General features: G+C 45.8%; 1 protein-coding gene across 7 annotated transcripts in view; it reads right to left on the bottom strand.

The window, feature by feature from the left end:
• larp1 (La ribonucleoprotein 1, translational regulator) overlaps nt 1-16,688 on the bottom strand; it is a 58,335-nt gene that overhangs the window by 29,212 nt on the left and 12,435 nt on the right. For 5 of the 7 annotated variants that reach the window (XM_082974778.1, XM_082974780.1, XM_082974781.1 and 2 more), the window contains exons 2-4: nt 6,457-6,527; nt 5,776-5,841; nt 3,250-3,330 (exon numbers count right to left, since the gene is read on the bottom strand). In XM_082974778.1, coding sequence (XP_082830904.1) covers nt 3,250-3,330; nt 5,776-5,841; nt 6,457-6,527 — 218 coding nt within the window. The remainder of the gene's footprint in view (nt 1-3,249; nt 3,331-5,775; nt 5,842-6,456; nt 6,528-16,688) is intronic. The other 2 variants (XM_082974782.1, XM_082974784.1) reach the window with 2 other exon arrangements.

Genomic DNA, 16,688 nt, shown 5'->3' with positions numbered 1-16,688 from the left:
AGTTGACGACAAAACCCATAATGCAATGCTCGCTCTCTGGGTTGGCTGGCTGGCTAGCTAGATAGCTACATGACCAGGTAGTGGTAGGTCCCCACCTTCGCTGCTATAACAGCCTCCACTCTTCTGGGAAGGCTTTCCACTAGATGTTGGATCATTGCTGCAGGGGGACTTGCTTCCATTCAGCCACAAGAACATTAGTGAGGTCGGGCACTGATGTTGGGCGATAAGGCCTGGCTCGCAGTTGGCGTTACAATTCATTCCAAAGGTGTTCGATGGGGTTGAGGTCGGGGCTCTGTGCAGGCCAGTCGAGTTTTTCCACACCGATCTCAACAAACCATTTCTCTATGGACCTCGCTTTGTGCACAGGGGCATTGTCATGCTGAAACAGGGCATTCCCCAAACTTGCCACAAAGATTGAAGCACAGAATAGTTTAGAATGACATTGTATGCTGTAGCGTTACAATTTCCCTTCACTGGATCTAAGGGCCCTAGCCCGAACCATGAAAAACTGCCCCAGACCATTATTCCTTCTCCACCAAACTTTACAGTTAGCACTGTGCATTGGGGTAGGTAGTGTTCTCCTGGAATTTGCCTACCACTTCGCGGCTGAGCCGTTGTTGCTCCTAGACGTTTCCACTTCACAATAACATCCCTTACAGTTGACCGGGGCAGCTCTAGCAGGGCAAAAATTTGACGAACTGACTTGTTGGAAAGGTGGCACCCTATGACGGTGCCACGTTGAAAGTCACTGAGCTCTTTGGTATGGGCTATTCTACTGCCAATGTTTGTCTATGGAGATTGCATGGCTGTTTGCTCAATTTTATACACCCGTCAGCAATGGGTGTGGCTGAAGTAGGCGAATCCACTAATTGGAAGGGGTGTCCGTATACTTTTGTATATACAGAATTCAATAATACAAAAGTCAATATCAGCATACGTAGCCAGCTAGCTGTAAAATCGCCTATATATACCAACTGCACTATCTATCAATTTAGGAGTCCATAATCTCACCATGTTCAACCTGCAGATCATGTGCTTCGCAGTAGAGTCTGCCGTTTGCGACACACACACACACGTGATTCTCTCCCCTCCCCCGCGAGAGAGCACCATTAAGCTGGATAGCACGGGATAGGGAAGAAAAATAACTCGCACTGCATGATGGGATCTAAATGATTTTAGAATATCAGCATGACAATCTGTCGCCAATGGAACGGAAACCTAGCTAACGTGGGAGACGAAGTGAAAATGTGACGGAGGTGGAAGTTAGGACCCACCCCCCGTGTGGTGCTCTTAAAAAGTACAACATGGGGAGAGAAAACACAACATAGAAATAGCTTTCTATTCCTTCTTGTTCTGGGACACAACCTGTCCTGGGGTTAAGATTAGTGAGTAGGGTTGGGCGATATTACGATGATGTTCGGTCAGCCATCGTCGATGGTGATGTGACAGACTATGGTTTAGCTTATTTGAACTTTAAGTAAAAAAATAAATAAAAGAAATTAAAAAACGAGTCTGGCAGAACAGCACACATTCAAACCTTGTCTCAGATTTTCAAGCAAATTTAAAGTCAACATTGAGACTGGACCACTCAGGAAACCTCAACGCCTCTTGGAAGCTATTCTGGTGCGTCTTTGGCATAAAAATGGTTTAATTGTCCGGCTGAAAAAGAAAACTACCCTAGGGTTAGGCATTGAGAACACTGAGGTGGATTTTCCTTTATGGTCCAATCTCACTCCAAATTTCTTTTATTTAATACATATTTTTTTCGATTTAATTTATGCGGCATACTCATTTTCATTATAATGTTGAAGAAATGCATTCCTAGCGTGTGAGGAACATGTTTTGCTAGCCATCAAGCTAACATTTACAAAAAAAATATTTGTTTGGCTACAGTTATGGTAACCTGTTTGCAATCCCTTTAGCGTTGCTTACTAGCTAGCTAGCTACAGAGGTTAGCTACTGCCATCAAGTTGTGTCGTCATATTTAGCCTATTCCACCATTTGCAGTATGCATACTGGGCATTTGAATATAGTGCAGGGAAGAAAAGGGAATCCACTATGTGGATATGTTGGGACACATTTAAACCCAAGTGTAGACACATGATGTGTTCGGAATTCCATGATCAGAATAGAAAAACAGCATTAAGTGCCAAGTCTTAACATGGCCAGAGAGCTGCCTAGAGACAGTTGCAGATCCTGTGTTTCATCACCTCCACTCAATTAGTCATGCGGCGTATCCATTTGAGACTTAGTCAAATTAAAATGCAAGTTTAGTTCACTTGGATGTTTGAGCTCACTCACTAAGTTAAATAACTTCTATCAGGGCACTTTGCATTGGAAGAAGACCATGCAAAGCATTCAGTTGAAGGGTTAGTTTGGCAAGACTAGACCTAGTCATTTTCACACTTGTACTACACACATTTCAAAAATGTTTTTTTTTCTTCTCTTCTCTTGCTTTTTCTTCTTCATGTCGCAAAAAAATGAAAGTAATTCACACAACAACAAAAAAAACAGTCACATAGTGAGCAAAGACAGCCCTAACAATGCACTGGAATAAGGATGTCCATTCAAATGTGTTAGATAGCTCACTTGCTATACAAACCTTTGTAAATCACATTCAAATAGAACAACTGTACACTTTTCTGTATTTGAACAAGGAGCCAGAATAGCTGTTAACATTACTAAGTATGAATGAGCAATTAACGGGAAAACCAATAGCCTAAATGGGACGTTAACGTCCATTGAGCACTGAATACCTAATATAATGCTAATTTCCTGTGGCCACTGCAAACCCGATACCAATTTCTGAAGAAATACTGGATTCCTTTTGTGTGATTGGAAGTTAAATCGATAACACTCGTCAAGCTTTCCAATGGCTATGTTCACCCCACCAGCAAGCCGTTCCACCATCTTCCTCCTTCTAGACATCCACAAACAGCTGGTTGCACAGACCCACATTATGTCTACGGTTGGACTAAACCATTTTAATGCTGGGTCTCCATAGTTCTGTTCAACCCAGGAGTAGGCTTAAAAATCAGGGTCTGTCTCCCCAATTATTATTATTATTATTATTATTATTATTATTATGATTATTATTATTATATTCCCCAGCAAGCTTTTTGATTGGTTAACGTCACCCCCACTAGGGAGTATCCTTTATTTCAGGTCATTCAGGTTCTACGGAAGCCAGGAGGCCATGGAGGCTCCTAGACCAGGCTGCTTCAGGTCCATGTGAAGGGGTGAACTTACTGGGGATCTCCGTGGGGAGCTCACCTCTCTGACCTGCCTGACAGGCATGGGGCATGACACAATCCCAGTCACAACTTCAATCTGAGCACAGGGGGGACAGAAGGGAAGGTATTTTAGGATAAGGGTGCAATCACAAGTACAGGATTGCGTCCTGGATGAAAATATATATATATTTTTTTAAATACCATTTCAACAACACACACACAGACAATGATAGATGATGATGATGATGTATATGCCTGTGTTTCAATGCCATGTAACTGGAGAGTGTAATGAAAATTGTATGGAATTCGTCATTGTTATGAAATGTCCTCTAAAACCTAAAGAGCAAGAATGCTGATTCATTCTATAGAATTCGCTGACGTTCTATGGGCAGAATTCTACAGAAAAGATTCTCATTTGACAGGCGTGTTTCTAAAAGACTTTACAAAACGCCACAGAAAGAGAATAAAGGTTTGGTGTCTAGGGAGGGTTGTGATAGTTGAGGTGTGGCATTTACATTCCAAGCCCTCCGACCAAACACAAACTACACTCACAAACCTACCCACTGAAAGTACACAACCTTTAAGCGTTAACCACAATGCCAACAAGTTCAATTCTAGAAAAATAACCTAAAACAACTGAACAATTCTCATAGGAAATGATGGGCAGTGAAGTTGTCATATGAAAAGATACAATGGCCCTTGGGGACATAGTAATGATAACACTAAAGCTTTAGTTTCATTGCAGTACTGAACCAAAACATTCACAGCCTTTCTGGGAAAAACAGCCAACCTATTTTAAAAGCTTAAAAATATCAAATTCTGATACCTAATTATTATTATTTTTTTTTTTCAAGTAACTGACTGATTTAGCAGCGTTTGGTTGCTGACAACCCCCCCAGAATAGCAGCAGAGGTCCGGGAGTTATTGTGGGGGTCCCTAAAAGGACATCCCATCTATAGGGACCCGTCCAGGCCTGGTTATTCCTGGCCCTGCTCTGACCTACATCTCCTCAGGCCTGCGCTAGCCTGGCAGAACGTGCGCAGAGCAGCCGCTCCCTCGCCTCAACACCCCCCCCCCCCCACCTGTCTAAAAAAGGGGTTTATACTTGGAGGGGGGGGTCACTCTGCCAGTGAGAAAACATCTCCCCGATCTCAGTTGTCAGAAATAGCCTGCAGGGATATGCTACTGTAAGAGGTCACAAATGAGTTGCATCCTCCTTCCGTGGTACCCAGCACCTGGGGGGACATGAAGATTGGCACGCATGGATGCCTCAGGTAACTGCACTGCTACAGCTCAGAGTCCCTCTACCAGTCTCATGTGTATTTAAGCCTGCAGCGCCGAGTCTTGGGAGTTCATGTTTGCCCTCAAGTCGATCGCTCAGGGTGGGTGGGGGTCCTATACCTCTGGGGAAGGGGAGGGGGGGGTATTTTTCTGGGAAGGGGAAAGTGGAGCATTTTTCTAACTGCAGGGCCATAGTCAAAGTGTGCTCTCAAAATAGACTATTTTCTCACACTATGTAGAGAATAAGGTTGCCATTTAGGACAACCCAATCATGCTACGTGTAGCCTCAAGTAGTCCTACTGTGTCGTTAACTAGCAACAACCTAAGAGACAAAAAGAGCAGGTCGAGTCCCTTGTCTGAAAGCCTTCTACAATTACACCCCCCCCCCACCACAAAACACCCACAGCAGCGTCATAATCAGGAGGGAGGGGGGGGGGGGGGAGAATAGAGAGCCAACTTTATTTACGTCTGGTCCTCCTAGTGACCTCAAATTCTGCGTCTCCGCCTAGCCTGCACACTGTTGTTTCCCCACCAATCAGGAGCTAGACCGAGTCTTCTGCTCTAAGAGGTATTATTCATTGATAAGTCAAGGTGACTGGTTAAGACTGGTTGAGGCTGTGTCTGTCTGTGGAGGTCCGGTAACCTTCTGAATAAACAAGAGCTGTGTGTTCTCTAGTCCCAACCCTAGGCAACAGCAGTAACTAGGATCCAGTTTCAATGACGGACTCTTTCGTCACCTTCGATAAGAAAAAAAAAAAAAAAATCTATCTATATAATATATATTCATTCTGGGGTGGGTTCTCTTCAGACAGACAACTCTCTCTCAAACAAATAACGAGGCAGACATGCCAGAAGGTTGCGATTCAAACCCGAAGTTTGCAGGAAAAATCCTGGTTTAAGTGGTTTAAAGTGAAGGTCGTTGATGCCAACTAGCCACCTGTGAAATGCACTCTACACAAAAAAAAAATAGAAACTCCTTGACCTCTTATCTTGCTAGCTACTATTGAATTCAAGCGGATAAAGGTGGTGAAGTAGTTCCTCTATGCCAAGCTTACCTTCTGTTACGTACAGACGTTTTAAGACAGGAATTCTTTTTACATTTAATTGTGGGAGGAAAACCTGATTTCTAGAGAGGCTATGTGTTCGCTACTACTGCAAACAGTACTGTGCCCTACTCAACTGGCCACTGGTGTGTGTGTGTGTGTGTGTGTGTGTGTGTGTGTGTGTGTGTTAGCAGATCCATCTCTGGGCGCTGACTCACCTGCGTCTCTTTAGTTGCGATCTCCCCTGGTGTCGGCCAGTTCATAGCGTCTCCAAAATCTCCAACCTAAACAACAACATCCAAGGAATGTAACACTGTTTAGAGAGTTTGTCCCGAATGGGACCCTAACCCCTATATAGTGCACTACTTTTGACCAAGCCCCATACGGACAGAGAGAGAGAGAGGGGGCCCCATACGGACAGAGAGAGAGAGAGGGGGCCCCATACGGACAGAGAGAGAGAGAGAGGGGCCCCATACGGACAGAGAGAGAGAGAGGGGGCCCCATACGGACAGAGAGAGAGAGAGGGGGCCCCATACGGACAGAGAGAGAGAGAGGGGGCCCCATACGGACAGAGAGAGAGAGAGGGGGCCCCATACGGACAGAGAGAGAGAGAGGGGGTTCCATAGGGCTCTGGTTAAAAGTAGTGCACCATATAGGGGATAGGGTGCCATTCCGGAGGCCAACATGACTTTATGCCGATCATATTAAAGCTCCACTACATCAACAAGGTGTGGCCCATAATAGGTCCTCTTTTACAATAAAGGGAGCGAGAAGAAATCCAGACTGTGTGAATGAAGCACTTTTAGAGGGTTTCTATCATTTACATACCAGGAAGCATGACCCGTTTCTAAATACACACACACAGGCAATGGATTGGCCAGCAGTAGGTGGATCGTTACCTTTCCTCCTCTCCGAGGCCGGGGATTTGGGGCCTTCACCACCTTGGCCGGGCCCGTTGTGGGCGGCAGCTCTGTAGAAACAACAAAAGGACGGTGGATGTCACAACACAAGTCTGCCTTGTACAGCCATCAATAAAAACAGTTCTACTTAACCTCTTGGTTGCGTCCCAAATAGCACCTCATTCTCTATGTAGTACTCTACTTTGGATCAAAACCTTATGGGCTCTGGACAGCAGTAACACAATGTATAGGGAACTTAAGGTGCCATTTGGGAAGCTGACCTGGGTCGTCTTTAGGATTCAACGAGTCCTGGAATTAACTAATAACTACACAGTCACAAGAGTCATGTATTCATATTTTCATCCCCTTCAATTCCACTAGCAGAACAAACTAGGAGAAATACGTTGTGGCTCAGTGAGGAGGATATCCGATGGCTCATGGCGTTGGGTCAAAGCGAGTGACTATTCTCTATCCAGTAGATCACGTATTCTTCATTTTGAAATGCTAATTCTGTGCACATAATGCAACACTAACTAAATATACAGTACCAGTCAACACCTACTCATTCAAGGGTTTTTCCTTTTAAAATGTTGTATAATAATAGTGAAGACAAAACTATGAAATAACAAGGAATCGTGTAAAAAAAAAAAAAAAAAAAAAAATACTAATATTTTTTTTTTTTACGTGTTAAACCAATGAAAATATATTTTATATTTGAGATTCTTCAAAGTACCCTTTGCCTTGATGACAACATTGTACACTGATGTCTCATTTAGGAGGTTATAACAGCCCAACTCATTCAGGAGATTATAACAGCCCATCATTGAGCCTGTCTGATGTCTCATTCAGGAGGTTATAACAGCCCATCATTGAGCCAGTCTGATGTCTCATTTAGGAGGTTATAACATCACATTATGAAGCTGCTAAACCTTCTCAGTCCTCCAAAGTACTCCATAGGTCAAAGGTTAAAAGTAGTGTACTATAAAGGGAATAGGGTGCCTTTTCAAATCAAATTTTATTTGTCACGTGCCAAATACAAAACAGGTGTACTAGACCTTAGTGAAATGCTTACTGAATAGCCCTTAACACTTATTTCTCTTAAAACAGCATTGTTGGGAAAGTTACAAAAAATACAAAAAAAAAAAATAAAGTAAAAAAAATGTTTAAAAAACTAAGTTAAAGAGCAGGAGTAAAATAACAGTAGCGAGGCTATATACAGGGGGGGGTACCAGTACAGAGTCAATGTGCAGGGGCAGCGGTTATGTGCGAGGAGGCATTAGGAAAGCATTCACAGTCAACTCTTGATACAGGCCTAAGTAACAGCATGGGACTGTCTGAAAGCATGTGCTCTGGTGATACTGCAGAAACTGAACCACTAAAAGACTGCACTGTGTTTAAGTTGAATTAGGACTGACGGTGAATGTAGTGCACCTGACCGGACTTCACATTCATCTGATTATGTAGACCATACTGTACTCTACCAAACGCCTGTCCATTGTGAACCTGATGGCCGTGAAAGTAGTCACACAACTGAATACCATAAGGAAGCTAAGAAGGAAGCATTGAGCTGGTGAGGTTGTGTAGCACTCTGCTCAGTTGCTAGGCTGTTGACAACACCGTGCAAATCTGTATAGATCTCCTTACTGGCAATCATGGCCTCGGACAAAGCCAGACATACAGTGAGAAGTTGAAGGGAAAAAAAGGAGAGAAAAAAAAAAGTATATATTTTTTAAACTCAGCCAAAGCCACTTACAAAACAAAATGTGTGAGCGGCCAACAGAAGTGTGTGGGGTGGGATTTCTGTGTTGGGCCTGCCCTCCACTAAGCGTTATGAATTTCAAAACTATAGCAGGACATGACCTCTGTGCTCACTTCTTTAAATCAGCTTGTATGTAAGCATGCATGCATGCACAGTACATTGGGAAGGTATTCACACCCCTTTTATTTTTCCCACAAAAACAGAAATACCTTATTTACAAAAGTATTCAGACCCTTTGCTATGAGACTAGAAATTAAGCTCAGGTGCATCGTGTTTCCATTGATCATCCCTTGAGATGTTTCTATAACTTGATTGGAGACCACCTGTGGTAAATTACATTGATTGGACAGGATTTGGAGAGGCACACACACAAGATTCTACAGCATTCAAGGTCCCCAAGAACACATTGGCCTCCTTCATTCATTTGGAACCACCAAGACACTTCCTAGAGCCCAAGCCACTTGATCAGCTATGAAAAGCCAACTGACATTTACTCCTGAGGTGCTGACCTGTTGCACCCTCTACAAAAACTGTGATAATTATTTGGCTGGTCATCTATGAACATTTGAACATCTTGGCCATGTACTGTTATAATCTCCACCCGGCACAGCCAGAAGAGGACTGGCCAACCCCTCAGACTGGTTCCTCTCTAAGTTTTTCCTAGCCACCGTGATTCTACATCTGCATTGCTTGCTGTTTTAGGCTGGGTTTCAAAAAAATATATGTTTTTTTTCTTTGTCATTATGAGGTAGTGTGTAAATTGTTACATTAATGTAACAAAATGTGGAAATAGTCAAGGGGGTCTGAATACTTTCCGAATGCTCTGAGTACAGTAGCAGTCAAAAGTTTGGATACCTACTCATTCAAGGGTTTTTCTATATTTTACTATTTTCTACATTGTAGAATAATAGTGAAGACATCAAAACTATGAAATAACATGTGGTAAACAAAAAAGGGTTAAACAAATCAAAATAGATTGTATATTTGAGATTCTTAAGTAGCCACCCTTTGCCTTGACAGTTTTGCACACTCTTGGCATTCTCTCAACCAGTTTCATGAAGTAGTCACCTGGAATGCATTTCAATTAACAGGTGTGACTTGTTACAAGTTAAGTTGTGTTGCGACAAGGTAGGGGTGGTAAAAGACCAAGTCCATATTATGGCAAGAACAGCTCAAATAAGCAAAGAGAAATGACAGTCCATTACTTTATGTCATGAATAATAATAACAAAAATAGACTTGCTTGGACCAAGAAACATGACCAATGGACATTAGACTGGTGGAAACCTGTCCTTCGGTCTGATGAGTCCAAATTTGAGATTTTTGGTTCCAACCGCCGTGTCTTTGTATGACGCAGAGTAGGTGAAAGGATGATCTCTGCATGTGTAGTTCCCACCGTGAAGCATGGAGGTGGTGGTGTGATGGTGCTTAGCTGGTGACACTGTCTGTGATTTATTTACAACTCCAAGGCACACTTAACCAGCACGGCTACCACAGCATTCTGCAGCGATACGCCATCCCATCTGGATTGCGCGTAGTGAGACTATCATTTGTTTTTCAACAGGACAATGACCCAACACACCTCTAGGCTGTGTAAGGGCTATTTGACCAAGAAGGAGAGTGATGGAGTGCTGCATCAGATGACCTGGCCTACACAATCCCCCGATCTCAACCCAATTGAGATGGTTTGGGATGAGTTGGACAGCAGAGTGAAGGAAAAGCAGCCAACAAGTGCTCAGCATATGTGGAAACTTCAAGACTGTTGGAAAAGCATTCCAGGTGAAGCAAGTTGAGAGAATGCCAATAGCATGCAAAGCTCCGATCAAGGCAAAGGGTAGCTATTTCAAGAATCTAAAATATATTTTGATTTGTTTAACACTTTTTTGATTACTACATGATTCCATATGTATCATTTCATAGTTTTGATTAAAAAAAATAATTGTAATCAAGCACAAAAAAAAAACTGCGAGATTAACTTTGTGTTTCAATGTACAGATGTTAAAATTAAGACTCATACAGCATTACAATCCTTTCATGTGGATTAACAAATCCACCGATTAGCAACTAAAGATAGGCATGGTGACCGACCAACAGCTACAATGATTAGGAGGAGGAGTACAACCCCCCCTTTCCTGTGTTCTTAATTACAACGTCAACTTAGGAACTGTATACCACTCAAATCACTTTCTATGTTCATCAGTAAGATGAACTGGTTAAGAGTCATTGCAGCACTAACACTAGCTACACTTTGTGCGTAGGTTACAGCCAATTTCCTAATCTTTTGTAAGGAAATTTCCCTGTTTAACTTTGCAAATGTTGTCTGTCACTAAGAGTCTTCTTAATAGCAGTTCTGGTGAAAAGTGCTGATGGCAGCAGTACTCCAGATGTCACTCTCAAACAGGTGGTAGTACTCACGGCATCCCGCGTTACGAGCTGTGACAGGATCGCATTTACCTAGGTAACGAACGGAAGAAAATGGACTGAAACAGGGAGGAACTACCTGTGCACTAATGAACGAGGATTCAGGTGAACAGAGCCAAGACCAGTAGGGAAACAAACTGCATCGGTTCTAGTAGTTTTCTATGCCCATCTTCTGCCAAAACCCTTCCCAAGGATGCATGCCTAAGTTTATTTTATTTTATTTTTAAAACATCTTTTTACCCAATTTCGTGATATCCAATTGGTAGTTACAGTCTTGTCCCATCTCTGCAAGTCCCGTACGGACTCGGGAGAGGCGAAGGTCGAGAGCCATGCGTCCTCCGAAACACAACCCTGCCAAGCCACACTGCTTCTTGACACACTGCTCGCTTAACCCGGGAAGCCAATGCGTCGGAGGAAACAACGTACAACTGACTTCCGTATCAGCGTGCACTGAGCCTAGCCCGCCACAGGAGTCGCTAGAGCGCGATGGGTACAAAGACATCCCAGCCAAGAACCTCCCCTAACCCGGGCGACGCTGGGACAAATTGTGCGCCGCCTCATGGGTCTTCCGGTCACGACAACACAGCCCGGGATCGAACCCGGGTATGTAGTGACGCCTCAAGCACTGCCTTAGACTACTGTGCCACTCGTCAACAAACCCATCTGTAGGATTCATCATATTCATCTCTAATAAGATTGCGGCAGATTTTCACCTCCGAATAAAATAACGTGTGGTTACCAAACATAAAAAAGCAGAAGCCGAGCCGACTGGGCCAATCCAGAGCGACGAGGCGCGAGGGCAGGGTGGAACTGAACTCTTTGGACTAAAGGGGAAACCAGAACTGGGAATACAAGTTTTACTATGACCCTCTCCAATGACCTCCTGACCTTTTTGATGGGGTGGGGGGGGGGGAATTACCCGAGAGTTCCACAGTCGAAGGTAATGGCTGTCAAAGAACTTGAACGCTTCTGACCTGATGATTTGGGCAAACAGTTGTGCGCACGGGGGGTGGGGGGGGGTGTTATAGGCCTATGTTGAGTGCCATGGTTTCCTCAACTATTTATTAGATAACAAAGTGTTGATGTGCCAAAAGCTGATGACACCAATTGTTTTCTCTCGCACGAACTCATGCCAGAGAGCCCAACTAGAATTTGCTTTTATTACACCACCTAAGCTACTGATTTTCAGGCAACAGCCTTACCCTCTGCAACAAGCCAGTCTCATTTTTATCAACAAAAAAAAAAAGGTGTATGTACTCTGGCCTAAAAACAGATTAAACATTAACTTTCAAAAAGATAAACGTCCCCAATTCTCAAAATCCTAAATGTTATCAGCAAAGCTGATAGTGAACTCAGGGTGTTTTCAGTAAGACCTTTCAAACAACTAAAAAAATAATGACTAAATAATGCTGAAACAGAACATACGAGCTCTTGACATGGTGTGTTTCATACTTAAGCAGTAGCACTCAAACCCCATTGTCACACTGATTAAAAGACCTGGGCCAAAGGGTCTCGTTCGTTGAAAATAGCTAATAAAGCCATTGGAACAAAAGCAAAAACATGCAACTCACAGCCTAAGGTTAAGACGCAGGAGAGTAAAATGATCCAGGGACTACAGTAATACAGTTCCACCAAACTGTCAAGAGGGACTGAGAAAGAAAAAAAGCTTTGACTTTGTACATGCCCTCTCTTCAAAAGGGTTCTCTGAACACAGACCAAACTCAGGGATGGTGTGTTCAGTGGTGAACTATGTATCCCACGTGGGTATTAGGCATGCCGTTCACACTGTGCTCCATGCAACTCAGATGATATTTAAAAAAGGGCAGCTGTGAGAAGACGGGCTACGTCTCAAAATGGCCTATACCAAGAGGTAGCCTGGCAGTTAAGAGCGTTGGGCCAGTAACCCGAAAGGTCGCTGGTTCAAATCCCCAAGCCAACTCGGTTAAAAATATGTTGATTCGCCCTTCAGCTAGGCACTTAACTCTTAATTGCTCATGTAAGTCGCACTGGATAAGAGCGTCTGCTAATCAGTGGTTCAGGGTCAGCAACAGGCACACAAAAGTAGTTTTTCGGGGGGGGCATAGAGAGGGTAGAGTAGACGAGAGAGAGAGGTTAGAGAAGGAGGGACAGAAGGTAGAGGGACAGAGGGTAGAGGAGGTAGAGGGACAGAGGGTAGAGAAGGTAGAGAAGGTAGAGGGACAGAGGGTAGAGGGACAGAGGGTAGAGGAGGTAGAGGGACAGAGGGTAGAGAAGGTAGAGGGACAGAGGGTAGAGGAGGTAGAGGAGGTAGAGGGACAGAGGAGGTAGAGGGACAGAGGAGGTAGAGGAGGTAGAGGGACAGAGGAGGTAGAGGGACAGAGGGTAGAGGAGGTAGAGGGACAGAGGGTAGAGGAGGTAGAGGGACAGAGGGTAGAGGCGGTAGAGGGTAGAGGAGGTAGAGGGACAGAGGGTAGAGGCGGTAGAGGGACAGAGGGTAGAGGAGGTAGAGGGACAGAGGAGGTAGAGGGACAGAGGAGGTAGAGGGACAGAGGGTAGAAGAGGTAGAGGGACAGAGGGTAGAGGAGGTAGAGGGACAGAGGGTAGAGGAGGTAGAGGGACAGAGGGTAGAGGAGATAGAGGGACAGAGGGTAGAGGGACAGAGGGTAGAGGAGGTAGAGGGACAGAGGGTAGAGAAGGTAGAGGGACAGAGGGTAGAGGGACAGAGGGTAGAGAAGGTAGAGGGACAGAAGGTAGAGGGACAGAGGGTAGAGAAGGTAGAGGGACAGAGGGTAGAGAAGGTAGAGGGACAGAGGGTAGGAGGAGGTAGAGGGACAGAGGGTAGAGGAGGTAGAGGGACAGAGGGTAGAGGAGGTAGAGGGACAGAGGGTAGAGGGACAGAGGGTAGAGAAGGTAGAGGGACAGAGGGTAGAGAAGGTAGAGGGACAGAGGGTAGAGGGGGTAGAGGGACAGAGGGTAGAGGGGGTAGAGGGTAGAGGGGGTAGAGGGACAGAGGGTAGAGGAGGTAGAGGGACAGAGGGTAGAGGAGGTAGAGGGACAGAGGAGGTAGAGGGACAGAGGAGGTAGAGGGACAGAGGGTAGAAGAGGTAGAGGGACAGAGGGTAGAGGAGGTAGAGGGACAGAGGGTAGAGGAGGTAGAGGGACAGAGGGTAGAGGAGATAGAGGGACAGAGGGTAGAGGGACAGAGGGTAGAGGAGGTAGAGGGACAGAGGGTAGAGAAGGTAGAGGGACAGAGGGTAGAGGGACAGAGGGTAGAGAAGGTAGAGGGACAGAAGGTAGAGGGACAGAGGGTAGAGAAGGTAGAGGGACAGAGGGTAGAGAAGGTAGAGGGACAGAGGGTAGGAGGAGGTAGAGGGACAGAGGGTAGAGGAGGTAGAGGGACAGAGGGTAGAGGAGGTAGAGGGACAGAGGGTAGAGGGACAGAGGGTAGAGAAGGTAGAGGGACAGAGGGTAGAGAAGGTAGAGGGACAGAGGGTAGAGGGGGTAGAGGGACAGAGGGTAGAGGGGGTAGAGGGGGTAGAGGGACAGAGGGTAGAGGGACAGAGGGTAGAGAAGGTAGAGGGACAGAGGGTAGAGAAGGTAGAGGGACAGAGGGTAGAGGGACAGAGGGTAGAGAAGGTAGAGGGACAGAAGGTAGAGGGACAGAGGGTAGAGAAGGTAGAGGGACAGAGGGTAGAGAAGGTAGAGGGACAGAGGGTAGGAGGTGGTAGAGGGACAGAGGGTAGAGGAGGTAGAGGGACAGAGGGTAGAGGAGGTAGAGGGACAGAGGGTAGAGGGACAGAGGGTAGAGAAGGTAGAGGGACAGAGGGTAGAGAAGGTAGAGGGACAGAGGGTAGAGGGGGTAGAGGGACAGAGGGTAGAGGGGGTAGAGGGGGTAGAGGGACAGAGGGTAGAGGGACAGAGGGTAGAGAAGGTAGAGGGACAGAGGGTAGAGGGGGTAGAGGGACAGAGGGTAGAGGGGGTAGAGGGACAGAGGGTAGAGAAGGTAGAGGGACAGAGGGTAGAGGGACAGAGGGTAGAGGGGGTAGAGGGACAGAGGGTAGAGGGACAGAGGAGGTAGAGGGACAGAGGGTAGAGGAGGTAGAGGGACAGAGGGTAGAGAAGGTAGAGGGACAGAGGGTAGAGGGACAGAGGAGGTAGAGGGACAGAGGGTAGAGGAGGTAGAGGGACAGAGGGTAGAGAAGGTAGAGGGACAGAGGGTAGAGGGGGTAGAGGGACAGAGGGTAGAGGGACAGAGGAGGTAGAGGGACAGAGGGTAGAGGAGGTAGAGGGACAGAGGGTAGAGAAGGTAGAGGGACAGAGGGTAGAGGAGGTAGAGGGACAGAGGGTAGAGGAGGTAGAGGGACAGAGGGTAGAGGAGGTAGAGGGACAGAGGGTAGAGGAGGTAGAGGGACAGAGGGTAGAGGAGGTAGAGGGACAGAGGGTAGAGGAGGTAGAGGGACAGAGGGTAGAGAAGGTAGAGGGACAGAGGGTAGAGGAGGTAGAGGGACAGAGGGTAGAGGAGGTAGAGGGACAGAGGGTAGAGGAGGTAGAGGGACAGAGGGTAGAGAAGGGGGGAGAAGGAGTAGAGGAGGTATCTAGTTAATGATCCCTGCTGTAGCCTGTACTGCAGAATACCAGCGATAAAGGCAGAACCAACCGTGCGTTAATCAGAAATAACACGTAATTACCTGGAATATGATACATAGAGCCTCTGTTCATATTTTAATACAATTTCAGTTTAGCTGATGGGAAGTTTTACACTGTAAAACAAAGTTGAAATGATGTCTCCAGATCGATATCAGGCGTTGTCTTTTTTTCCAAAAGTAAAGAAGTTGAAACAAATACACTTTAAGTAAAAAAAAAAAGATATATATATAACCGTGTGGTGTGTGTGTGTGTGTGTGTGTGTGTGTGTGTGTGTGTGTGTGTAGTTAGGACTTCAAGGGAAGTTCAGCAGTGTGCTCAACCTGCTCAACCTCGTGAGAGCATTGATAAGTGTTCTGTTACACCACTTCAGTGTGTGTGTGTGTGTTCAGCCCAGCAGCAAGCCGCTCTGGTCCAACCTCCACCTGTGAGGGATCCGTCAGCCACGTGGGCTGCAGCCCTGTGACAGCTCCTGGGAAATGCAGCACTATGGCCAGTCGCCCCTCTCTCTCTCAATCACCGTCGGTCTCCCTCAGTCCATTTCTCCCTCCCTGCAGTCAAGATCAGAGCAAGTCTCTGCAGTCGTGCACACACACACACAACACAGCCAGAGGCAATGATTAGCATTAGCCAGCTGTCATGCCCCCCCCCCACCACCACCAAACCAGCTTCCCTCTATCCACCTCGTGTCACTCCCTCTTCCCATCCTACTCGCTCATACTCATAGCCCCCCTCCAAACCTCTTCAGGTGAAGACCACAGCCTCATTCTCAGTGCAGAGTCCCTGAAAATCAGCAACAAACAACACGATATGGGGGCTATTAATAAGCACTGTGCCACGTAAGCACCAAGGTCTTAAACAGTGTACGGGGTAGGAGGGGGGGCAATATCTATCCAACTCTGTTACTGAGCAGAGAGCCACCAGAAGGAGACAGAACGGAACAGGGCCACTGCTAGCCAATCATGTTGCTACTGTAGGACGTTTGTACTGTGCTCAGCTGTGTTGCAAGCCACGCTAAGAAGCACAGCTAACCAGCTAACATTTTGAATTGGATTAAAACATCCCAGTTGCCACAAACAAGATAATCAAAGCAAGCCACCTATAAATGGGACGTCTGTCTCTGAGAGCTTAATTAGAGCATGTGAGAAGTGCTTATTACATCCTCACGCAGCAGATATGAAAAGACACCAGATAAAATCTTGTTTACGAATTTTTTTTTTTTTTTTTTTTTTTAAGCATTAGTTATTATTTCGGACAGAAGCCGATCTAGAACTGGGCCGGATTAGACCCAAGGAGCACGGTAGCAGAGCTGCTGCAGCACAGGATGACTGAGGCCAGTGAGAACCAAATATGGAGGAAAAGACAGGATGCATGCCACCAGCAGCCACACAGCCACTCCCCCCTCTTGAAGACTCTTGCTAGTTCACATG

The sequence above is a fragment of the Salmo salar genome, chromosome 04 (assembly GCF_965601325.2).
Source record: "Salmo salar chromosome 04, fSalSal1, whole genome shotgun sequence".
In the NCBI taxonomy this organism is placed as follows: Eukaryota; Metazoa; Chordata; class Actinopteri; order Salmoniformes; family Salmonidae; genus Salmo; species Salmo salar.
Note: the sequence above shows the minus strand (reverse complement) of the source record. Positions and strands in the feature narration are given on the sequence as shown.